General features: G+C 41.7%; 2 protein-coding genes and 1 long non-coding RNA gene across 5 annotated transcripts; all 3 read right to left on the reverse strand.

Annotated features, from left to right (window-relative positions):
* Positions 1–3077: 3077 nt before the first annotated feature.
* LOC112847823 (gastrula zinc finger protein XlCGF49.1-like) lies at positions 3078–10027 on the reverse strand. The gene is made up of 3 exons (XM_025910320.1): positions 9998–10027; positions 5956–6552; positions 3078–5093 (listed from the first exon to the last, which is right to left on the reverse strand). Exons 1-3 carry the CDS (start codon positions 10013–10015, stop codon positions 5013–5015), a joined length of 696 nt encoding a protein of 231 aa, XP_025766105.1. The 5' UTR covers positions 10016–10027; the 3' UTR covers positions 3078–5012.
* Positions 10028–15546: 5519 nt separating this feature from the next.
* Positions 15547–22863, reverse strand: LOC112847821 (zinc finger protein 79-like). 3 transcript variants are annotated; one of them, XR_003221613.1, is made up of 4 exons: positions 22831–22863; positions 17987–18583; positions 17653–17872; positions 15547–16007 (listed from the first exon to the last, which is right to left on the reverse strand). XR_003221613.1 is itself a non-coding variant. In XM_025910318.1 (3 exons), exons 1-3 carry the CDS (start codon positions 22846–22848, stop codon positions 17771–17773), a joined length of 714 nt encoding a protein of 237 aa, XP_025766103.1. In that variant the 5' UTR covers positions 22849–22863; the 3' UTR covers positions 17568–17770. The 3 variants fall into 3 exon arrangements, 2 of the variants coding, with proteins under 2 accessions (XP_025766103.1, XP_025766102.1); XM_025910318.1 differs by lacking the exon at positions 15547–16007 and having other exon boundaries at positions 17568–17869; XM_025910317.1 differs by lacking the exon at positions 15547–16007 and having other exon boundaries at positions 17568–17872.
* A 1247-nt stretch (positions 22864–24110) lies between these two features.
* LOC112847839 (uncharacterized) lies at positions 24111–24671 on the reverse strand. Its single transcript, XR_003221640.1, has 2 exons — positions 24619–24671; positions 24111–24523 (listed from the first exon to the last, which is right to left on the reverse strand). It is a non-coding gene; the product is annotated as an uncharacterized LOC112847839 (long non-coding RNA).
* Positions 24672–26016: the final 1345 nt, after the last annotated feature.

Below are 26016 nucleotides of genomic sequence, written 5' to 3' on the forward strand. Positions count from 1 at the left end.
GCATTTATGGTACTGTTGTGTTTCTCATTAGAGTATGGCAGTGCTACAAAGTACTTACCGATTCTCGTTTCGAAATGTCCTAATGATGCCTGCCACAGTGAAGCGGCTCAGTTTAGGCTGAACCCGTTGGCCAGCTTCCCTCAGGGTCATCCCATGGTTGATGACATGGTCCACTATTGTAGCTCTGATGTCATCAGTTATTCTGTTTCTTACTCTTCTTACCCTTCCTCTTTCCCCTCCTCGTCCTCTTCTTGCTCCTCCACGTCCTCTTCCTCCAACTTCTTCACCTCCACGTCCTCTTCCTCCAACTTCTTCACCTCCACGTCCTCTCCCTCGGCCTCCTCTGATTCTCACTCTTGCTGCTTCTTCCATTGTACTCCACATAGACAGCTTACCTGTGGCCTGTTTATAGTGCTTAGGCTGATTGCAAAGTGGACTAATTATCTAAAACAGTTTTCACATGTGAAAGTGTGCCAGACAGTTGGCAAAATAGTGTTAATGATAGCCATACATGTGTATAATTTTGCTAGGAGTGTGTTGGAAATTTGGTAATTGAGTGTAAGCAGTGAGTTGTGTTTAAAGTTCTGCAAAAAGAGTGTTGTGCAGTGAATTGTGCCTACAGTTTTGCAAAGTGTGTGTTACAAAATGGCAAACTGAGTGCAAAGCAGTGTTTGTGCTTTTAGTTTTGCAAACTCAGTGAGTGGTTTTGCTATAAGTATTAATAGTTTTAGACATTGTGCTATAAGAATCACAGTTAGGGTTTAAGCATTCAGAAAAAACTGTAAAACATGCGGTAATCCTAATTGGGCGTTTATAAAGTCAGCAAAGAGGCACAGAAAAGAAGATCAGACACCAGTGAGGGAGGATAAGAAAGACAGACGCAACAACATTGTCATCCCCTATGTAGCCGGTGTATCAGAGAAACTCAGGAGAGTTTTCTCCAAGCACGACATCCCGGTGCATTTCAGACCCAGCAACACACTCAGACACAAACTGGTTCACCCGAAAGACAAAACTCCTAAACACAAACTTAACAATGTGGTGTATGCTGTACAGTGCAACGAGGAATGCACGCCCCTCTACATCGGAGAAACCAAACAGCCACTTCACAAGCGCATGGCACAACATAGAAGAGCCACCGCCACGGGACAAGACTCAGCAGTTCATCTGCATCTAAAGGACAAAGGTCACTCTTTCGAGGATGCCAATGTTCACATTTTGGACAGAGAGGACAGATGGTTTGAAAGAGGAGTGAAAGAAGCCATTTACGTCCACTGTGAGCGACCATCTTTGAACAGAGGCGGTGGTTTACGACACCAACTGTCTGCCATCTATAATCCAGTTTTGAGATCCCTTTCCAGACGCCTTAACGCCCACTCACATCCTGGGCCATCTGACCTCAGGAATTCGCATGATAAGGTGGGGCCAGGTGTCACAATGAGCTCACCCGAAACCCTGGCTGATTGGGACCCACGCCCACTTTCACACCTTGGCTCATGTGATTAGGTAGAAGATCATCAGGGGGGAAACTCCCACTAGGTTTAAATCTGGCACTCCCCACCATTGACCCTTAGAACTGAAGAAGCTTCTCGGATGACAGGTGAAACGTCTTCAAGCAACTCAAAGAAGTCCAGACGCTTTTCTTTCCAAGCTCCTTAGACTACGATGACCTGGATGACTGAGAACCTTCACAGACATATAGTAAGAGCACTCCTGTCACCAGTTTACATGCATCTGGAATGTTAACACAGTGAGGCCAATGTAATGGGAGACATTAAACAGATAGTGAGACTCCTTCTGCTTATCAGGGATTTAAATCTTTAGGTGACAGCCAAGCAGAAAACAAGGTCATAATGCGCAATTGCGCACTGTTGGCACGGTCTCTGCGCACAGAAAATCTGCGTTGCGCACAAAAAAAAATCTAACCTGAATTGAAATTAAAATTAAAACTTTAACAATTCTGTTTTTCAGTGTTAGTCAGTAAGTGACTGGCTGCTCCTGTATGGGATTAGAACGATGCCACCTTATCCCATAGTCCAGCCAATCACGCGATTCACATTCGTATATACGTAGCCAATCATGATGCCAAGGGCTGCTACAGTAAGTATTTGGGTCAAATGTACTAGGAGGGTTCATGGACCCAGATCCCACTACCTGCTGGTCGTTCAAGGCAGCCTGTGCACATCTATACCCCTACTTAATGTAGCTAGTAGCCCTTTACAGATCCATCCTGCTTTGTATCAGCAAACGTTGATAAACCACAAATGAAAACAACATTAAAAAATGATTTTCCAAAATTAATCATTTTGACATCTTAAACACAAAATCAGAAGTTTTAATGCAAGTTTAAGGAAAAATAAAATATTTTAAAAGACCTTTCAACCTTTTGTCTCAAATATAAAACAGCAGACTGCACTTATATGGATCTTTTATGGGATTGTCCAAAAATGTCTAAATTCTGGCTCTGCATGAACAAGGAAATGAACTCAATATTAAATTATAAGATCTGTAAAGATCCAGATCAATTCTTACCACGGTTGCTACATCTGTATAAAAATCTGGCCAAAAAGAGATCCACGTTATTAAATAAGCTTATGTTTAATGTCAGGTAATTTGTGTTATTGAACTGGATTAAGGAGCAGCCCCCCCACTGTAACTCAGTGTTGCAAAGAAGTTTTTAAGATTCTACCATCTGAAAGGTTCAGTACGAAATTAAATGACAATGATGAAGATTTCATGGACATATGACGACTGTAGCCGTTATATGAGGGATTCATTATGTTACTTACTTAGTTTGTTTACTCATACTGCTTTAGTTTTTTGTTGGTTGCTTTTTCTGTGTGTGTGTGTGTGTGTTATTGTCTAAAACTAATTAAAAACTTTAAAAAGGATTTTATGGGTCATATATTTCATAACTTTCAGGTCAGATTTTTAATAAGCTGCAGGAACCCTGATTAGTGTGAGTGGAAAACGGCCGAGTCTCCTCTGATAAATCTGTGCCACTGAAAACAGTTCATCTGACTCTGACTGTAAACATGTTTCTATTTGTCACTTCAGCCTTTACTCTGAAATACAGGAAATGAAATCACGGCTCCAACTACTTCTTTAACAGTTTAAATGTTATTTAAACATTGTAGAATTTCACAAAACAAACAGCCAGAATAAGAAAGCATCTGCAGAACACATGGATCAAAATACATTCAATAAAAAAAATTGATAACATGAAACATATTTCTTCATCCAACTGCTAAAACAAAGCAAACCACTCGACATGAACACTAAAGCAGAACAGTTTAGAAACCTTAAAATGAGACTAGGGAACCATTTTCATTCATAGCTGCCTCATCAGATCTTTACAGGAGATTCAATCTGAACTCTGGTGAGCCTCATCTCAAGGGTTTTGACCCTGAAACCAGAAGAGGATCTGTCTGTCTCTTCAGATTCACTGTGATGGGAGTGATTTCAGCCAGGACTGATCACACTGATGTTTGGGCAGACAATGAAGTGAATGCTTTGGCACATTGGTAACAGTGAAACAGTTTATTAGTAACGTGGGATCGTTTGTGTTCAGATTCAGAAGACTTTATTTATCCCCAAGGGGCAATTAAGAGACTGACCTTGCCGACCGTACATACAATATACAAACATCACATTGGGGAGACGGGTCAGGCTAGGTAGCTGGGCTGTCAGCCGTACGAGCAGCGACCCAGAACCAAACAACAATGGAAAATGCACAACATGAGGAAAGATGAGGAGAAAAAAAGAACTCCCCCAGACTGAGCTCCAACAGGAAGATCATTTTGAGTACATGCGTATGTGTTCGTGTGAGTGTGTGTTCCGTGTTCAACCAAGAGAACGTGTCCCTTCACCTGGTTAAGCAAAAGTCAACAATCTTCGTTTGACGCAGGTGACCTTGAATGAGGAGGGAGAGAGTCATAACAAACAGTCTTATTACCTAATGAAGAATTGTTATTCCTTTGCCTTGAGCATGTAGCTGGTGCCAGGGGTGCCGCATGAGATGAAGATGGTAGTTATTTTGGTTACTGTGAACAAACTGCATCCAACTTTACAGTTGGTCTAAAGTCCGTCACTGGTCACCAGGTCTCTATATTCCCGTTTATCTTCTTCAAGATGTTATCCATATAGCAGAACCAAAACAACCCCAAAAAAAACCCCAAACAGATGATCTGCATCCAATCCAACAGTCTGAGTACTCACAGCCGTGCCCATGGTCTATCATGTCGGCCAGCCTTGTGGGATTTTGAACAGCTGTTACCACTTCTTGTTCTTCCATAAGCCAGGTCCGGGCCAGCTCCAATCAGCCAGAACTCTGTTATTGTGGTTCCGAATTGGTAGATGTCATTCAATGTTCTCCATCGAGAGTGTCGCCAGACTCACGACGCAACCGACCATCGAGTATCTGGCAGCAAATATCTCCGCAGGACAGTCGAGTTCTCCCAAGCCCAGGAGGGTGTCAATTCCATTAAGGGACCAGTTGATCAAATCCATAATTGTTCTTTATGTTTTTAGAGAACAAGTCTAGGAGACTCTCTTAGGGTTAGAGAATAAGCGAGACTATACAAAGGACATGACAAGCCAAACAGGAAAGATAAGCGAGAAGGAGATGGTGAAGGAGAAAGTGCGACCGCCTCTGTCAAGAGCCAAGAGAACCAGAGTATGAACTGAGATTCCTGAAGCTCTTGTCACACTGGTCACAGCTGTAGTTTTCTTTCATGTGCGTACGTTCATGAAAGTTATGACTACCTGGGAGTGAGAAGCTTTTGTCACAGTGTCTGCACTTGTATGGTTTCTCAACTGTGCACATGTTTGTTTGTTTGTTTGTTTAAAATTGACCAGTAGTAGTGAACGATGACCCACATTGGTCACAGAGGTGCTTTTTAACCCCACTGTGAATGACTTCATGGCGTTTTAATGTACTCGAGAAGCTTCACCCACTATTTTTGCACTAGGTGAGTTTATCTCCAGTGTCTTTACGTTGATGTCTTTTTAGGTCAGCTTGCCAACTGAAACTCTTTCCCACCATCACAGTGATGACAGGGTTGGGAACTGGATCCATCTGTGTCGCTCTGTTTCTAAACAAAGACACAAAGACAGTGTACGTCAGTCCTTCAACATTTTTATCCTGAACGTCGCCTGAATTAAAGAGCATCTCTGCAGACGTCCGATTACATGTTACTGTTTCAGTTAACACACTCAGTTTACTGCGCTGCAATAACTAAAATACTACAGTAATGCTTATTTATGTTTACAGTAACATCTGAGTTACACTGAAGTACTACAATGCTTATGTTTAAAGGCTATCAACAAAGTGCTAAACTACTAATGTAACACTGCAATAATACTAATTTAATACTGCATTTATAACACTGTAACTGTGCAGTTATAACACTCAGCTGACTGAGAGAATAAAAACACTACTACCCCCATGACACTGCAACTATAACATTAAATTAGTATTTTAACACAAATGTCTAAAAGTACTAAAGCTATAAATAAGCAATGTTACTACTGCTACAATACTACAATACCATTCCATAACGATATAAGCATGTTAACCATAAGAGAAGATTACTGAATGGTTTGGTTTTGTACTTATTTTCATTTGTGTTTCATTTTATTCCATGATCCGCGGGTCTGCGCTTTCTGTTTACGTTTTTGTGCAGAATCCGTGCTCTCATTTACTGTTTGAGCCGTTTGGTGGTTGTCGAAATTTTGTGAGGTTTCACCTGAGATTCTGGCGTTTCGGGCAAAATACATTCATATTAAAAAACTGGATTCAGGATTTTAATGAATCGATATCACGTTATCCAAGCCAGAATCGATTTTAATCGATAAATCGATTATCAAAACCCACCCCTAGCTAACACAGTTTAATGAGCAGAGTTGTTCCAAACAGTCAGGCTAAAATGACAAGATAAAAATATAAATACATACCTCACAGTAACTGCACTTGTAGAGTCTCTTTCTGTTGTGTATCTGTTGGTGTCGTCTCAGGTAATGTATAGATTTCAAAGTCTTCTCACACAGGTCACATTTCTGAGGTTGTTCCTCAGTGTGGGTAAACATGTGGCGTTTTAGGTGTGTGTCTGTAGTACAGCGTTTGCCACACTGATCACAGCAGTACACATCATGTCTGGTGTGAATGCGTAGGTGTATATTTCTGCTCTCAATCCGGCCAAAAGTTTTCCCACAAATGTCACAGCTGTATGCCTTAATTCCAGAGTGGGTAACTAGATGAGCCTTTAAGTTGCAACTGTGAGTAAAAGCTCTGCCACACTGATCACAGCTGTACGCTTTAACTCCACTGTGGATGGCTTGGTGTGCTTTTAGGGAACGCTTCCAGGAAAAAGTCTTTTCACACAAGTCACAGCTGAACGGTTTCTCTCCAGTGTGGATGACCTGGTGACGTTTTAGTTTAGACTTAGCAGGAAAACCCTTCCCACACTCATCACAGGTGTATGTTTTCTCTCTCTTTCTTCTGTGAGGTTTGTCGGCCTCCTGAGAGCGCTGACTTCTCGCTCCATGTTGGTCCTGCAGTGACAGAGAAACAAATAGAGGCAGTGAGTGAAATGCAGTCGTGGAACAACCTGAACCTTCAAACTCCCTCCATTAACACTAGTTTTAAACCTGAAGGTGGAGCGTGGCATTAGAAATGGGTACCGGTATCCGATGCCATAATGGCACCGGTTTCTGACATAAACGGAAGTAACCAGACCGAAAAGCAGCGCACATTTTGGTGCTTTATTTCGGTGCTTTTTTCCCCCTGAGATGTGATACACTTCAGATTCTAGCCAATCATTTTACGCTTCCAAGGATAGTAGGCGGGCCCAGGTGAGCACGTTCTTTTAGAGCAGAGCTACAGATTAAAAATACCCAAGGTGAAGTGGTCAAAAGTCTGGCTGTACTTCACAGCAAAAGATGCAAACTCAGCGGCCTGCAACAAGTGCTTCAAGGTGATACTGTGCAAAGGAGGTAACGCCTCGTATATGATGAAACACCTGGCAACGCATAGCGTTTTTTCTTTTAAAGCCAAGAAATTCACCTTACGTACTACGGGTGTGGTGCCTGTTATCGGACCTGGAGTTAGCAACATCCCCCAAGAACCCGAAGAGGAGAGTCCTGGCCCCTAGCCCTGTCAGTGTAGCAGAAATGATGACGGATGCAGCAGCCGTTCTTCTCTGGGCGAGTAGCTTAATGTTGTTCATGTGTAATTTGCGTCGAGTATGCTAACCACTAGTGGTGCAACGGATCAAAAATCTCACGGTTCGGATCGGATCACGGTTTTAAAGTCACGGATCGGATCAATTTTCGGATCAGCAAAAATAGAAAAAAAAAGACAAAAATTCGACTCGCCATTTACTTATTTAAGTATTTTTTGCCTATTAAAAAACATTCAACTGAAGACTCATTCCACGCACTTATATAAAAACTAATTAAGGTGCAATATGGACATTATGGACCATGCTGGGCAGCCTCTGCATCCTCTGCACACGGCCATAAACAACCACAGGAGTCTGTTCAGTGACAGGATGCTTCTCCCAAAGTCAAGGACCAGCAGACTTAAAGTCCTTTGTCCCACAGGCCAACAAACTGTTTAACTCCTCGCTGGAGGGGAAACGGGGACAGAGGAGAGGGGAACAAGTAGCTGTAGTGGCTTTTCACTGTGCAATAGTTTTTGTTAATACCCAACGGTGTAATAGACTCACAATACTTAAAATGTGCCATCCCCTTGTATTCTTATTCCTATTTATTCTATTTATCCCTTTTGTATTCTCTGTATTTATAAATGTGTAAACATGGTATATTTCTGCTCACATTCTGCAACTTCTGTCGGTGCTACTGGAAACTGAATTTCCCGGAGGCATAAATAAAGTTTCATCTAATCTAATGTAATCTATAGGGCAGTGCAGGGCTTTGTATCTACCACTCCGCTGTGATATAACGAGCGGTCACGGTCACGTTGCTTTCCGTTGCCCTGGAGCTCCACCCATTTGTAGTTTGAGCAACAGAAGATGCCTGGGACAGTTCAGCCATAACTTTAAACTTCTCCTGCTCATACATGCTTGGAACGATCTTGTCACACTGAAGTGGACGCGCAATGAGATATCATAGCGTGGCTCAAGCACGTTCATCATAGTTTAAACCCCTTGTTTTGCACAACAGACGACGGCCTCCCGTCTGCAGCTAAACACCCCATTAGCTTTAGTAATAGCTTTAGCCCGGTCGGACTGGGCAGCAAAGGGCTGCTTAAATGCCGCAAACTCCTCTGCTCCGCTACTTGGACCGCTAGCGCTGACCATAACTACCGCATGACAGACTGACCACGCGCACCATAAACATACTTTTTTTTTCTTTTTCGAATCTTCGGATCACGTGCGTACCGAACCGTGGAGTGGGATCGGTTCGGATTTCGGATCAACCGTGATCCGTTGCACCACTACTAACCACGTTATTAAATTAATGCATGCAAGGTGAACTAGCAAACACCGTCGTAGTTACATGCGGCTGTCTTCTTGTTTGATGGCAGATACTTCCTGCACCCTGGCCAAAAAGGCTAAAATGACCAAAGAAAAAGTGGAAAACAGCTGAACATGAGAGGTTTTTGGACAAAGTTTGTGTTCTCTATTCTTCAAGCACCAGTTCGAGCACCGTTTACGCACCGGCACCTTTTCAAAAGTACCGGTTTGGCACCGTTACCGGATAAAACCTAAACGATACCCACCCCTACGTGGCACCAAACACCTCAAAGGTCTCTTATCCCCACCTGCTGGTAGTAGTAACACATTACATCCAACTTGGTGTTAAAAATAGTTAATGACTGTTCAAACACTAAAATCATGCCCCACCTGCCTGCTTGTACACAAATATTAATACTAACTACTAACTATAGTAACTCATAATAGTAAAAAATGTTTACAGGTCTATGCTTTTTTATATTTCCCGTTCCTGATATTAGTTTGTTCAATGATAACAGATCCATTGTAATCGTTAACAGGTTCTTAGTCATCGTACTCTAAGGAGCTTGGAAGGCAAACATGTTTAAGCTTGCTTGAAGATGTTTCACCTCTCATCCGAGAATCTTCTTCAGTTCTAGGGTCAAATGGTAGAGAGTCCCAGATTTTAAACTTAATGGGAGTGTCCCCCAAAAGGGTCATGGACCCCCTATTGATCCTCTACCTAATCACACCAGCCATGGTGTAAAAACAGGTGTGGGTCACAGTCAGCCAAGGTTTCAGGTGAACCCATTATGAAACTTAACTCCACCCTATCATGTGATTTCCTGAGGTCAAAATGCCCAGGATGTGAGTGGGTGTTAAAGCGTATGTGAAGGCATCTCAAAACTGGATTACAGATGGCAGACAGTTGGTGTGGTAACCCACCGTCTCTGAGTCCTAGTAATTTTTCTTGCCTGTCCAGTTTGGCACCGTAACAATCAGAATTATTGTCTGAAGGCCAAAGAAAATTTTCGGAAGGGACCCGACTGAGCCACGGGTGCCAGGCACCACCAAGCAGTCACCAGGAGTGAGCCAGTACACAGCTAAGCGCCTAGACCCCACACCTGGGGGGCCTGAGATGTTCCCAGAGAGGTGGACTTAAGACCCGACTTGACATATAAGCATAGACAAACAGGCACAATCATGCATCCCCACCTTCATGCACACCCATAAAAATACACAGCACTCGCTCAAAGTGGAGACAAACACAACTGGCAAGAACAGCGGACTCCCATAAACCATTTTCAACCCCCCCACAGGTTAAACATTATATATAAGTGTCTTAGATTTATTTAATTGTTTTATTGTTCCTGAGTAAATCGGTTTAGCTGAGATTAAAGTTAAGCCTCATAACATATTATAGCACAGTTGAATAATAGGGGATGGCAGCAAAAACTCAGTAAAAAAACTCATCAAGTATGCTGCTGTTCCAATTGTACAAATCATACTTGAGATTTGAGAAAGGGCCATAGATTCCTCACCTTCTGTGTTGAGCTCATTGTTTCCTCTGTAGTGACTCAGCTGAGTCCAGATGGCTGAAAATGTTCCTCTGCTGCTCCGTCAGACTCTTCTCCTCCTGCTGATCAGCTGGGACACAAAACAGATCTTTGTTAGGCTCCACACTGCACTGAAGAGTCAAAGTGTCTCATATGTTCATCTGACAACACAAAGTACAAATTTCACTCTGATTGCTTGTAGAAATCTTGTGAGACGTGTTGTGCTGCAAAGTGAGGGAACTCTCTCACTCACTTATACTTCAGGAGGAACTTTGTGACATTGGCTCTAATATTCTAAGCAGCCCTTTACTATGACAGGGCCAGAAAGTCATATTTGAAGGTTTGGGAGAAGGACCATGTTAAAGGTGGATTGGGGTTTATACACTTTGTTATGATACAGGTAAGGCTGTAAGAGCCTGAGAAGGTGTCCTGAATGAAGCTCTAAAACCAGTTTTCAGCTAACGACTCTGCTTCAGTCTGGAAAACAGCAACTACAAGTTTAAAGACTCCATCAACAATTCACACCCAGCCAACAGCCTGAACAGCTCCTCCTGTGGTTTCCACAAACAGGGACAGACCTGTTACTCCCCCACCCCACACTTTCAACTCCTTCAGCCCCCCAGTCCCACCACCTCCACCATTCCTAAAAGTTTGGTTCTGTGCAGCCATTCCCCAACTCTCTGTGAACGGTACTGTCCCGATTCTTTGATGTTGGGCTGAGAACACAAAAACATTACTCAGATCTTTTCCAGTCAACAACAATTATTTATTAAGCACATATGTGGGAGATGTACACGACACCACCCTCAGCGTAGTCCAGTAGATCTCAAAGAGGAAGCACTTCGATATCCAGTTTTATATGTCAGGGTTCACGCCCCTTCATGCGTAAGCAGATAACATAACATGCGCCAGTGACGGTGAGTGACAGCTGTCTGCAACTCCTTTTATAGTATTGATGTTTGTTCCTCACTAACGGTTTCAATACTCTCTCACCTCCATCTGTTTCGCCATCTTACAATGCTGTGATTGCAGCCATTCCCCAACTCTCTGTGAATGGTACTCATGGCCATTGATCAGTGTTCTTTGATCAGTGGGTTTTGGTCAGTGATTGTTGATCAATGGTCATGAGAATTTGCATAATTATGATTAAGGAACTGACCTCACAGCCCATTGTTCCTCAGTGGGCTGGTTTCAGTCATTATGCAAATGTACTGTTTATAAGATTTGGGGAAACCTGCAGTCAGCTGAGACTGAAGAAGTCACTTGGATGAGTGACGAAACGTTTCTCCCACAAAACGCTACGTCCAGATGAACAGATTCAACTTTTGAAGATTTACTTTCCTGGATGATTGAGAATGCATCAAGACGTATGGTAAACTGAATTAGCATCATTACAAACGTGTGTTAAATTTGATTTAGTGATAGTCGAGTGTGTTTATGCTTGTCTGTGCGGAGAGGATTGATTGGAATAGTGATGATGATGTCCACTATCACTGTCAGTTGTCAGTAAACACATGATCTCGCTGATGAATCTTCATGTGACACATTACAAAGTCTGTATTATTAACTCTGTAATTAGGCGCCATTCTTCTTATTTTACGGCATTGTTGTTCAATCGGGGGACGCTCTCTGTTGAGGAGAAAAGCATGAATGTGTTTGTATACGGATTATCCACTGTTTAAATGTCCCGGTAGTCAGGGCTGGACTGGGACAAAAAAATCGGCCCGGGCATTTTGACTAGAGACGGGCCCACCATGGTATTATAGGAAAAACCATAAAGCCTTTGAATGAAAACAAACGCTGTTGTCACAGTGATGTACACTGTCTTGTTGGTTTATATGTATCAGTCTAATAAACTTAAACCTACACCATCCTCCCTATTCTGGTATTCTAAACAGTACCCGAAAGTAGACTCCTTGGTCGAGTTAACCTCCTGAACTATCTACAACACATGGTGAAAACCTGAAAGTAAGACAGAGAAGACTAGAGGTGAGACATGATCATTACTGATTACTGATGACAGATTTAGACATATTTTCATAAACCATTCATTTGCTACATCAATAAACAGCATGACACGGCAAAATATTTTTTCTAACATGGCAACCTTTAAAAAGTGAGAGGAGATAGAAAGACAGATGAGAAAGAAAAACTTAATTGACTTTTTGATGGCATTTTACACACAGTACTGGTACAGTATCTAGAAAATGTGGGAAAATGCTGGCATCATAAACAGTACTTAGCTACTTCTGAAGAAATTGGGATGGGACCCTGAAAAAAATTACTATGTACAATAAAGGATTTCTATACATTTTACATCAGATGAAAACGTTTGTTTTAAGATTCGGATAATTATTTGTTAAAAGCGAGACATTTTAAATGAGAATAAGAATGAAAATTATTTCTTTGAGCCCCCCTTTCCCTGTTAATGCGTGCCTGGGCCCCTGGCAAAACTTTGCTAGACCCGCCCCTGCACAGTTACCAGCTGTCAGCTACTTAGAAAAGTATCCTGGTGTTATTTTTCTCTCAGAAACAGTTCATGAATTCCCTTCAACTCATCCACGTCACCTAAAAGGTAAACCTGTTTCTCCATCACCTGTTCAGCTCTGATGATTCAGTAAGGACATCTCCTGGTTTCATCTTCATGTTTCCCCCTCACCAGATATCCAAACCGACATCATGACCAGCAGCTTTCCAGCTGTGACTCCAGCAAACATCAGCTGATACTAGAAATTAATATTAAATAAATTCTAACAACAGCTGATCAAGCTTAAACATGCTTCTGGCGCAAAGTGGACGATAAACAAACAAAAACAAAAAGCCGATCAGCTGAACATTGATCAGTTTCATGATTAAAGTAGCAACAGGAGAGGGATTGGGAGAGAATGAGAGAAGAGGCAGTTGTGCAGCATAAAGACAGAATAAATCCATCTTTGTGTCTTTTTCCATCCTAGCTGAACTCCGGGACAAACTGCATCCCTTCTCAGCTCAACACGAAACGCGTAATAATTTCTCTGAATGCGGACAATTCCACCTTTTTACGGGACGGTTGGCCACTCTACTAACTAACCTTGTGAATAAAATAAAGTTCAACATCAGTAACATCATAGCACCGACCCAACTGTATAGAAACTCCATCATGCTAGCTAGTACGCAGTACGAGTTATTGTAACTGACTGTAAAAAGTCAGCACAACGAAAATAAACTCCACCTAAACTTGGTTTATATCTGACCCAGATAGACTGCAGGGGTCCGTTCTTCGTACCTCGCTTACTACATCCAAGATCAAATGACACATCCAAGATCAAATCATCGCGCTAACTTTGAGCTCGCTAATCCGGTTCTCCGAACACACCTGTTGTTGACGATTAGTATAGCTGCATGAAGTAATGTGAGATCACTGGGTGGCTTAAAAGGGGCTACGCATCGATAGTAGAAACATTGATCGGCAACCCTGTGATTGGTCGGCGAAGATGTCGAAGGAGCGCGCTCAGTATTTCACGGCAGCAGACCAAGAACTCTTGATTGAGGGATATCAGGAGTTTCAGAGTTTAAGTAAAACGCAGGGGAACACTGCAAAGGCTGCAAAAGCAAGGAGAGAGGGCTGGCAGAAAGTTGCTGACAAATTAAACTCGTAAGTAATTTATTATATTATATTACATTATATCCTCTTTCACATTAGAGCCACAACAGGACCCACTAGAACATGGGAACAAGTAAAAGTGAAATATAAGAATATTCTACAGAATAGTAATATTTATCACTTATATTGCTTTTAGTCTCCTGAAAAGAGACCCTGAAATAATCTGTTTGTTTGTTTATAACAGCAACCAAGAAAAGGGCAGAGCAAATAAAGACAGGTGGTGGTCCTGCACCCCCTCGTCACACCCCTTTTTGTACTGTGACATTTATTGACATTGTGGGTTTTTTTGTGTGTAGTTTGACATAACACTCCATCACTTTTACCTGTTCCCATGCAAGGGGTGACTGAAGCATGCACAGTAAGTCGGGAGTAAGTATATACAGTACAGTAAGTATATATATATATATATATATAGAGAGAGAGAGAGAGAGAGAGAGAGAGAGAGAGAGTGAGAGAGAGAGAGAGAAAGTAAATAATACCCTCACGGGAGAATCGATATCTCTCTATGAGCACACCGTCGCGCCGAGCTAAAGGATCCCGTCTATCCCGCAATATACGCTAAATTCTGTAAACTCTCCTTATCAATCTTGCACCTTCCTTGCTCGCGTACAAACGGACAGGACATGGCTGCGACAGACTTCCCAAATCCACCTTCGCTTTTTTAGCCGTGGTCTGTCATCTTGATTGCACGTAGTAATTTACTATTACTACTCTAAAATATGAATTACATCTGACATGATCTACTACATGTAATAGAATGATTAATAGTACATTTCCCCTTTTTTCGGAAATGACCTGTATGTATCTGTATGAAATCAATAAAAGAATCAAATACATTATCTTTAGTTACATTGCTAATATTTATTTATGGTAAAACAGTGGCGAAATATCGCTCTTGCTTTCATATAACTGCAGCGGACATACCTGAGTGGCCGCGATCTAATCCTGTTTACATAAAGTAAACCTGCTCCCGAGCAGGTTTACGCTTACGGATCTGTTGCTATGACAGCAAGTCCCAGATGAGCTTCGGAGAACCGAACGATCCAAGATCACGCGAAATCGTCAACATTCAAATCCGGCTAACTTACTTAGCGAGGTACGAAGAACAGGCCCCTGGTTTATACCGTTACAAAAAAAAGTAAATAAATAAAAAATCATCGGGCCACTGAGCAAATGCCCAGTATGCCCGATGATACAATGGCCAGTCCAGCTATGGTCGTGTCATCAGTTAACCCTTCGCGTACCTAGGGTTGCCCACCCCTGGTGTACAGTATCTTATGGAGATATTATTCCAGTGTTTTTTCTCAAAATTTTCTATGCAACTTTGCACTGTCCACTGCTGCAACAAAACAAATTTCCCCCGCTTGAGACTAATAAAGGTTATCTTATAGCATGCAACTGAGACTACATATCTCCCATACTGGCATCCTTACACTGGCTGTGAGTTAGGTTTTGAATTCATTTTAAAATTTTATTATGTGTTTTTAAGGCGTTGCATGGGTTAGCACCCTCATACCTTTCTGATCTTTTAAATTGGTTCGCTCCTTCAAGATCACTGAAGTCTGTGGATCAGATGCTTTTAGCTGTCGCAAGGTCCAGATTAAACACAGAGGATAAGAAAGATCTGGCCTCTCTTATCTGGAAAGAAAATTAACAAAATTCATTTGTTTTGTTTTGTGAAGCTACAAACTAATGAACTAGATTACTGGTAGAATGATGTATAAATGAAGCATGGTTTGCCCTCTTATGCATATTGTATTGATGTATCATGACTAGTGACGTGCGATACCACTGATTTCCTTTCTGATCCGATACCAAGTAAAATTCAAGGTGATATCAACGATACTGAACCGATACTTTGTACAAAAACTTATTTTATTTATTGTATCTCTAATTTTATCATCATCATGATTACAGGACATCAGACTACTTGTTCTTACCACATAATAAAGCCGAATTCATCATGGCTCCTTTAAGTTCAATAATTGCCATGTCCTCTGCCTCATGTAATCAGGAGCTGGTGTGTAAGAGACATTTTTCTTATTTCCCTGTCTTTATCACCACTAGAGGGTTGTATTTCATTTTATGTACTGGTTATGGCAGAGGTAGGTACGGGGTTATTTAAGGTCAAGGGTAATTCTGTCCAGGTGTTGCTGATGAGAAGGGGCAAACCATTTTCTACTTTGCTTAGTGTAGTTACTTGTTGTCTGTGTTTAAATGGAGTCGCAAAGGAAATAAATGTACCTTTAGGCCCCCTCCTTGATTCAGAGGCTTTCCCTTTTCACATAAATGGCTTCCTTGATCCGCGCTCAAACCAGCGTTCCTCCCTGCCCAGGATGTGTACCTGTGTGGCTGGAGGTCACATTGTCAATGGAGAATTGTACTTAGTAGTCAGTATAAGCTTTTAATGATATAAGTTTGCATATGATAAAATACTGCATGATGACCTTTTGATGACTTAGACTGTTGTCCACTACAAGACTTGTTCTGTTCTCTTTTGTAAGTTTCTTCCCACAGTGATAATAAGAGCTGAACAAGCAGTTTCCCTCCCTACCAGTTAGAGGAGAGCTGGACACTCTTATCTGCGCTTCCTAACAAGAAGAATCACACACACACACATGCATACGCACCAACATTCCCCTGTCTATGAACAGACGTATTCACTATTGTATTACTTTTGTATATAAATACAGACAGGTGCAAGAACAGAGCGCACATCACAGGGCCCCCAAACTCGTGTGAGTGCTCTGTAGCCACCCTTGCAAGAAAAAACTGCAGCGTGTGTGTGTTTCTACCCTCAGACTTTCAGCTGAAGAAGTGTCTTTTGGAATAAATCTCTTAACATACATGCATCTTTTATGGGATTGTCTAAAAATATCTAAATTCTGGCTCTGCATCAACAAGAAAATGAACTTGATACTAAACTTTAAGATCTGTAAAGATCTGGGTCAATTCATACTACAGTTGCTGCCTCTGAATAATAATCTGGACAAAAAGAGATCCACGTTATTAAATAAGCTTATGTTTAATGTCAGGAGATGTGTTATTGAACTGGATTACGGAGCAGCCCCCCTACTGTAACTCAGTGTTACAAGGAAATTTTTAACTTCTTGCAGGTCAGATTTTTAATAAGCTGCAGGAACCCTGTTCAGTGTGTCATCTGAATCTGACTGTAAACATGTTTCCATTTGTCACTTCAGTCTTTACTCTGAAATACAGGAAATGAAATCACAGCTCAAACTTCTTCATCCTACTGCTGGATCAAAGTGAACCACTCAACATGAACAGTGAAGCAGAACAGTTTAGAAAGCTTAAAATGAGACTAGAGAACCATTTTCATTCATAGTTGCCTCATCAGATCTTTACAGGAGATTCAATCTGAACTCTGTGGAGCCTGATCTCAAGGGTTTTGAGTCTGACACTGAAAGCAGAAGAGGATCTTTCTGTCTCTTCAGATTCACAGTGATGGGAGTGATTCCAGCCCTGAGTGATCACACTGATGTTTGTACAGAGCAGACAATGAAATGAATGTTTTGGCACATTGGTAACAGTGAAACAGTTTATTAGTAACATGGGATCGTTTGTGTTTGGAGTATGAACTGAGATTCTTGAAGCTTATGTCAAACTGGTCACAGCTGTAGTTTCCTTCCATGTGTGTACGTTCATGACGGCTCAGAGGATCTGATCGTGAGAGGTTTTGTCACAGTGTCTGCACTTGTATGGTTGTCTAAGGAGCTTGGAAAGAAAAGCGTCTGGACTTCTTTAAGTTGCTTGAAGACGTTTCACCTCTCATCTGAGAAGCTTCTGAGAGGTGAAACGTCTTCAAGCAACTTAAAGAAGTCCAGACGCTTTTCTTTCCAAGCTCCTTAGACTACGATGACCTGGATGACTGAGAACCTTCACAGACACTTGTATGGTTTCTCTCCTGTGTGGACTTGTTTGTGTGTTTTAAGCCCACTTGCAGTAATGAAAGATGACCCACACTGATCAGACGTACTTTTTAACCCCACTGTGAATGAGTTCATGTGGTTTTAATCCACTTGATGTGGTGAAGCTTCTCCCACATTCTTTGCAGTATTTCAGTTTGTCTCCAGTGTGTTTATGTTGATGTATTTTCAGGGTTTCGTGCCAACTGAAAGTTTTTCCACAAAGGTCACTTTCCCACCACCACAGTGATGACAGGGTTGAGAACTGGATCCAGCTGTGTCACTCTGCTTCTAAACAAAAACACAAAGACAGTGTAAGTCAGTCCTTCAACATTTTTATCCTGAACAGCAGAGTTGTTCCAAACAGTCAGGCTACAATGACAACATAAAAATATAAATACATACCTCACAGTAACTGCACTTGTAGAGTCTCTTTCTGGTGTGGATCTGTTGGTGTCGTCTCAGGTGACGTGGAGCTTTAAAAGTCTTCTCACACAGGTCACATTTATAAGGTCTCTCCTCAGTGTGGGTAAACATGTGTTGTTGTAACTGTGCGTCTGTTGTAAAATGTTTGCCACACTGTTCACAGCAGTACACATCATGTCTGGTGTGAATGCGTAGGTGTATATTTCGGTACCCTATCCGACTGAAGGTTTTTCCACAAATGTCACAGCTGTATGCCTTAATTCCAGAGTGGGTAACTAGATGATTCTGTAAGCTGCTACTGTGAGTAAAAACTCTGCCACACTGATCACAGCTGTACACTTTAACTCCACTGTGGATGAGTTGGTGTCTTCTTAAAGCATTCTTCCAGGAAAACGACTTTTCACACAAGTCACAGCTGAACGGTCTCTCTCCAGTGTGGATGACCTGATGCTGTTTTAGTGAAGGCTTCCCAATAAAATCCATCCCACACTCGTCACAGGTGTATTTTTTCTCTCTCTTTCTTCTGTGAGGTTTGTCGGCCTCCTGAGAGCGCTGACTTCTCGCTCCATGTTGGTCCTGCAGTGACAGAGATACAAACAGAAGCAGTGAGTGAAATGCAGTCGTGGAACAAACTGAACCTTCAAACTTCCTCCATTAACACTAGTTTTAAATCTGAAGGTGGAGTGTGGCACCAAACACCTTACAGGTCTCTTATCCCCACCTGCTGGTAGTTCTAACACATTACATCCAACCTGGTGTTAAAAATAATTCATGACTGTTTAAACACTTTAAAATCATTTTTCTTTATTTTCCTTACTTTTACTCCCCACATTTAAAAAAGGACTTTCTACTATACATTTTCAAAACAGACTTTTTAGGTTTGGTTTGAGGAATTTGAGGGGAGTTATTTCATCACTAAGGGCATCAAACATCAAACCAATTTGAGCCTGAAAAATAACACATGAAAGACAATCCTGATCGTGTACTAATCACCAGGGTATGAAACATAAAAAGAGAAGAAAGAGGCAAAACTGTGAGTCATAGTCAGGAGTTAAAGTGAGACGTTGTTCTTCTTCTTTTTTGCACAGCACCTGAACAAACAGGTAATTTCAAATGCAGCGTTTCTATCAACAAACATCAGCAAACACACAAACTGTTTGTGTGCAGTTTGTCTCACAATGTGTTGATGGCTAAAGGTCCAGCTGCTGTACATCACAGGGAGAGAAAAGAAAGAGAGCTAACTTCACTCAGAGATGGAGAAAGATAAGACACACAGGACAGGAGAGGAAGAAGAGAGGTTAGATTTAAAGGGAAGGACTGCTCAGTGGGATTTGATCAACTGCAGATTAAAGCTTACATGTAAGTCCTCATGTGTTGAAATCAGATATTGGGTCTGTACATGTGACATTATGTTTTTTCAGGTTGTGAAACTTGCTGCAAAACAATCTGAGGCAGATTAGCTGTGATTTAAAGGTTGCATGAAGATCCTCTGCAGGTTAGTGCAGGATAAACAGGTTAGTTTGCTGAACTGTGATGGATTTAAAGTAAAGAACAGTGTGTGACTGGTGCACAGTGACTGTGGTGCTCATGTCAGAGTTAGATTACATCAAGTGTAGCAGAGATTCATTTAAACTGAAGCTCATGATGCTGACATTCATTCACTGAGTTCCACCTTCATACCAACAGTATAGTGTCCAATATAAAGACAGTGTACTGTCAGTGTAGAGGATGGAAATCAGCCAGGACAGCTCATGAAACATCTGCTGACATCTGGTTGAATTCAGTTGTGTACATCCACAGAGAGCAGCAGGTCAGCTGATCACAGCCTGTACTTTAAGAAAATCTACTGGAGCTCTCAATAGAAATTATTGTGAGCTGTGATTCTTTTCCCCACGCTGAGCCACTACAGCTGATTTTAGGGTTCCCACCTGCTCAATCCCACTTTAACCTCTTCCCTGCTCATGTTCCTGTTTAGAGGCAAAGTCGCCCTCTACAGTGTAGGCAACAGAAAATACACATATGTTTTATTTTCCTTCATTTTCTACTTAACTGATTCAAACTGAGTACCTTTATTATAAATAAATAGTTTGTATTTAATCTACTAATCTTATTTTATTATTACATTAATAAAGCACAAGGTTCAGTTAGCTTTGGATAAAAACATGTTGTTAAAAAGTTCTTCAAGGAGTTACTTTTACTTTTTTTACTCAGAGGACATTTACAAGCCTGTACTTTTTCACTTTAGCTTGAGTAAAGAAGGTGAATGAATACTTTTACTGAAGTGTTTTTAACACTAATATCTGTAGTTTGTGGGATTATAATATTACCTTATGCTATGTTATACCCCTAATTAAAGATTGTGAAATATTATGTAGTTTTCAATTCAATTCAATTCAATTCAATTTTATTTATATAGCGCCAAATCACAACAAAAGTCACCTCAAGGCGCTTTATATTGTACAGTAGATAGCACAATAATAAATACAGAGAAAAACCCAACAATCATATGACCCCCTATGAGCAAGCACTTTGGCGACAGTGGGAAGGAAAAACTCCCTTTTAACAGGAAGAAACCTCCGGCAGAACCAGGCTCAGGGAGGGGCGGGGCCATCTGCTGCGACCGGTTGGGGTGAAAGAAGGAAAACAGGATGAAAGACATGCTGTGGAAGAGAGACAGAGATTAATAACAGATATGATTCGATGCAGAGAGGTCTATTAGCACATAGTGAGTGAGAAAGGTGACTGGAAAGGAAAAACTCAATGCATCATGGGAATCCCCGGCAGCCTACGTCTATTGCAGCATAACTAAGGGAGGATTCAGGGTCACCTGGTCCAGCCCTAACTATATGCTTTAGCAAAAAGGAAAGTTTTAAGCCTAATCTTGAAAGTAGAGATAGTGTCTGTCTCCCGAATCCAAACTGGAAGCTGGTTCCACAGAAGAGGGGCCTGAAAACTGAAGGCTCTGCCTCCCATTCTACTTTTAAATACTCTAGGAACAACAAGTAGGCCTGCAGTGCAAGAGCGAAGTGCTCTAATAGGGTGATATGGTACTACAAGGTCATTAAGATAAGATGGGGCCTGATTATTTAAGACCTTGTATGTGAGGAGCAGGATTTTGAATTCAATTCTGGATTTAACAGGAAGCCAATGAAGGGAAGCCAAAACAGGAGAAATATGCTCTCTCTTTCTAGTCCCTGTCAGTACCCTTGCTGCAGCATTTTGGATTAGCTGAAGACTTTTCAGCGAGTTTTTAGGACATCCTGATAATAATGAATTACAGTAGTCCAGCCTGGAAGTAATAAATGCATGAACTAGTTTTTCAGCATCACTCTGAGACAGGATATTTCTAACTTTAGAGATGTTGCGCAAATGGAAGAAAGCAGTCTTACATATTTTTAGTTTGCATTATTCTCCTGAATTAGAAGAAGGTGATAACTATTATATTTGTTAAACTGATTTGCATTACATTAGACTGCTGATTTATTGTGAATGGATGATATTGTTTTATGATGCATTATACGGCTGAGTTATAAGAAATACTGTTTTCAGAGAGTCATGATCTTATTTGTCTGATTAGAAGAGAGCAGAACATACCGGAGAGGTTTTCTGCCCCATCTCAGCAGGAGCAGATAAACAGGGAGCCAAGGTCGTAGCTTAGGCGCCGTGTGAGAGAAAGAGTGTGAATGTTTAGGCTTTTATGACTAGGTGGGGGCCACTAGAGGCTATAAGAGTTTGAGCAATGCTCCACCATTTTGAGATCTTATGCTGTCTGCGTACAGTATTCATCTTTCACGCGTGTGTCCATTAAAATCATCGTTTGACTCAACCCGGCTGGACCAGTGTTGTTATTTTGGTTTTCCTCTTGTATCCATCTCCAATACTTTTGAACTCGTAACAACTTCTGCTTAAGTATAGAGTAAATGTACTTTTGCCTCCTCTGATAATTTCTGTAATATTATTTATATCAGTGATGACCAAATGAATCTTTCTGAAACACTGAAGCTTGTATTGAAAAAGGTTCATTACTCAAAGCTTTTCAACACAGTCCTCTTTGGTGACATCTGCTGGCCAAAAATATGAAGAACAGCTTGAATCTACAAATTATAATAAAGAGCTTCATTATAATTGCCCACTCTACAGAGCTCAGCTGACAGCTTCTGTTTAATATCAGGCTGCTGTTGTGGTGCTTTGAACGTGTATTTTTTGGGGTGATGAAAAAACTGTTAGGTTTAATGTATGTGTTACAGGTTGCCATTTAAAAAGCTAGAATGCTTCTGTTTGCTATCTGGGTAAACTACGCATATGACTACGTGCATGACGTTGATAAGGGGAACAAGCAGCCTTGAGAAGAACAGATTCTACCAACAACAATCTGGGAGAGCTGCACTCCCATCATAAAACCACACACAATGTATAATCATGCTTGCACAGCACAATCACTTTGTAACCAGTTATAGTAGTTTCTCATAGATAATACAGCAACAAGCTTTATGAATATTCGTGTGTGTAACCAATAAAAACAACCTGCAGGGGGAAAGCAAGTTGAAGTGGGTTGGAGACAAGTGCTTCCCCTCGCGAGTGAAAACTTGAGCTCTGTGTGACCTCGTTCCTGAGTGAGTTTCTGTTTATCCAGCAGCATCAGGGGTGAAACTGTTATGTCCATTTGAATATTAATAATTTTGATGAATAAACCTTCCTTATTTTAACATGTGCTGTGGTCTCTAAAAAACAACATAATATACAACACAGTCATATAACAGGTTGGGAGTATGAGAGTTTTAGACGTGACTGATTATTTGGTGAAACTGTGATATTTTCCTCACCTTCTGTGTTGAGCTCATTGTTTTCTCTGTAGTGGCTGAGCTGAGTCCAAGTAGCTGAAAATGTTCCTCTGCTGCTCCGTCAGACTCTTCTCCTCCTGCTGATCAGCTGGGACACAAAACAGATCTTTGTTAGGCTCCACACTGCACTGAAGAGTCAAAGTGTCTCATATGTTCATCTGACAACAAAGTACAAATTTCACTCTGATTGCTTGTAGAAATCTTGTGAGATGTGTTGTGCTGCAAAGTGAGGGAACTCTCTCACTCACTTATACTTCAGGAGGAACTTTGTGACATTGGCTCTAATATTCTAAGCAGCCCTTTACTATGACAGGGCCAGAAAGTCATATTTGAAGGTTTGGGAGAAGGACCATGTTAAAGGTGGATTGGGGTTTACACACTTTGAGCCTGAGAAATTTTCAGCTAACGACTCTGCTTCAGTCTGGAAAACAGCAACTACAAGTTTAAAGACTCCATCAACAATTCACACCCAGCAACAGCCTGAACAGCTCCTCCTGTGGTTTCCACAAACAGGGACAGACCTGTTACTCCCCCAACAACAACAACAACAACAATCTTTATTTATAGAGCACATTTAAAAACCAGCGGTATACCAAAGTGCTTAACATAAGAGACAGAGAAGTAACACGAGTATTATAAGGCCTTAGCAAAGTATCAAATATACTCACAGGTCAATGCCACTAATACACAGGGGTAATATAGAATGCATATCAAAATAAAAACATAATAAAAGCACAAGCCATAAAAATATGTATAAGAAAAAATAGAGTAAGTCTAAAAGTCAGGTGAATAATTAAACAAATAGGTTTAACCACCCCACACTTTCCACACCTTTAGCCCCCCCAGTCCCATCACCTCCACTATTCCCCAACAACCAATGATTAAAGCTCATTGATCAAATGCTGTGATTGCAGCGACTCACTCACTGTGAACGGTACTCATGGCCATTGATCAGCAGTCTTTGATTAATGAGCTTTGATCAGTGGTTTCAGTGCTTTCCTTCCTGCTTTGACTGCAGCTGTGTTTGACACAGGAAGACATTTTTACATTCTTCACGATTATACTTTATTCTTTTTGGGGGAAGTACAGCTTTAACCCTTCACATGATTCAAGTCAACCCAACAAATCAATCTGAACGATCACAAGTGGGAAAACTTCTGTAGATAAAATAAATAAAACCCAACATTCAATCCACAACATGATTAAAAACATGATTCTCCCAAATCACCAAGAACTGCACATTAACCAGCACAATATATTTTTATTCTCTGTGCTTTCAAATATGAACACTGTTTACTTTCATCTCTGTTTCATTAGTTTTTGTTAACATCTTCCTGTGCATCACTTTACAGCAGCCAGACTCATTAAAATGAGACTTTGTAGGAGTTCACTTCCTCTCATGTGTTCATCCACAGCAGCTGGACAATAAAGTTTATTGTGACCCTGATACTGCAGCAGATCGCTCTCATCCATTTCCTGTTATCACTTCAAATAGAAATGAGGCTGTAGAGGTTTGGTGCAGGCAGAAAAACAGCTGCAGGGACAATGAAAAGACTTTTCTGCTCCAACTTTCTGCCAGCAAACGCTCAACTTCTCCCAGCATGCTGAGCTAATGATTAGCTGGTGTTTTTCTCCAAACACTCTCTCACTCTTCTCTCAACGTGTTGACAATAAACTGTGAACAGACACCGAGGAGAGCAGCAGAAGACCTCATTCAGGAGCTAAACTCAACATGAACTGAACTCACAGTAAAGTTAGCTCGGTGCTTACCTTTAGATGAGCCCACAAACCGAGAGAAACTCCGTGATGAAGCTGGAACTCTTTCCAAACACAGGAAACAGATCAGGGAGCAGAGACCCACGTGGTTCACGCTGATCTCAGCTACGATCCAGGAGACAAGGGTGGGCAGATCGATGCAGATATCGATCCAAACGTTGGTTTAGTTTGTTTTATCATCCAAATTCACTACTTTACTCGCTTAGGATGAAACGGTAACTCCGTCTGCGTAAACTGTGTCCAGCATATGATCCCGGAACAGAATTCTTCTTCTTTGTATTGTTTATTGGCGGTTGTCAAACACCAAAATGGTGCATTACCGCCACCAACTGGTGTGGAGTGGAACGTCGACACCCAAATCCTCCCTAAATGTATGTTCTGTTTTAAAAACTGGAATAAGCCCTGACAACTTTCACTTCTTGAACCCTTTTGCAGTAAACTTACGTTTTGAACAGCGGGCGCGTCAACATTATTCCCCTATTCAGCTTCTCGGCGACTCAAAGGTTTGACAGTCACCAATAGTAGTGTTCAAATCAATATGTCCAAATCTTATTCCAGATATGACCACCTCCTCTCTCCTACTCCTTCATGTGCTTCTCATTTCTCCTACCCTCCTTAAATTTTTATACAACCATCGTCCCCTCCTTTCTTCCTCCCTCTGTTTTTGTCATGTTTCCTTTATTTCTTGCCTTATTATACTCGTTATCTCTGTCTGACAGAAGTTAATAGCCAGGTCAGTTAACCCATGTTTTGTGGCTTTCTTCACAACTCTGTCGTTTCATTTTCTCTGACTCCATAGTGAGCTGGAATCCATAGAAAGCCAACTATAAGTCCCATCATGTGTATTTCGTTAAATGTTTGCTGAACGGGGGCTCAGCCCTGGTGCAGGGGGCCTCTGGTGCATCGGCCTAACTGGGGGACTCTTCAACTGGCAGGGAGGTTGTTCCATCCTTGCAGAAGTCCACTCTGCAGGTGGGGGAGAGACACAGGAGAGGTGGAGAATAAACCTAACCTGGGTGTCTGTTGTCTTGTGTAGTCTGGAGATGATTGAATGTTGGGGTGGGTATAGTTTCCTCTGCGGTGGGGTGGGGTGGGCTTCCCCAGGTCCTGTGGGGCTTAGCGGTGCTGCTGCCATATTCCCCGGTCTGGATGGGCCTGGGCTCCCTTGCCTTGGTGGGTACTAGAGGACGGGGTTGCCTACTGTGGTCAGCCGGGGAGCTGGCCCTAAGGAGGGGCATCTTGCCCCTCCCTTCTTTTCCTCCCCATCCCCGGCTGCCTCCCTCTTCCCGCTCCACCACACCCACCCACACAGGTAGGGCCTTGGGGTGCGGGTGTGTCACCAGGGTGCAGGGGAGGCATCCCCCCCCCCCCCCCCCCTCTGTCCCCTTCTGG

Source organism: Oreochromis niloticus, linkage group LG9, assembly GCF_001858045.2.
Source record: "Oreochromis niloticus isolate F11D_XX linkage group LG9, O_niloticus_UMD_NMBU, whole genome shotgun sequence".
NCBI classification, from domain to species: Eukaryota; Metazoa; Chordata; class Actinopteri; order Cichliformes; family Cichlidae; genus Oreochromis; species Oreochromis niloticus.

Excerpts from the sequence above, each read along its gene's own strand:
- LOC112847823 (XM_025910320.1), bottom strand. Across the intron at positions 5,094-5,955 it reads ACAAGTGCAGTTACTGTGAG|AAACAGAGCGACACAGATGG; the intron begins GTATGTATTTAT and ends GTCTTTGTTTAG.
- LOC112847821 (XM_025910317.1), bottom strand. Across the intron at positions 17,873-17,986 it reads ACAAGTGCAGTTACTGTGAG|AAGCAGAGTGACACAGCTGG; the intron begins GTATGTATTTAT and ends GTTTTTGTTTAG.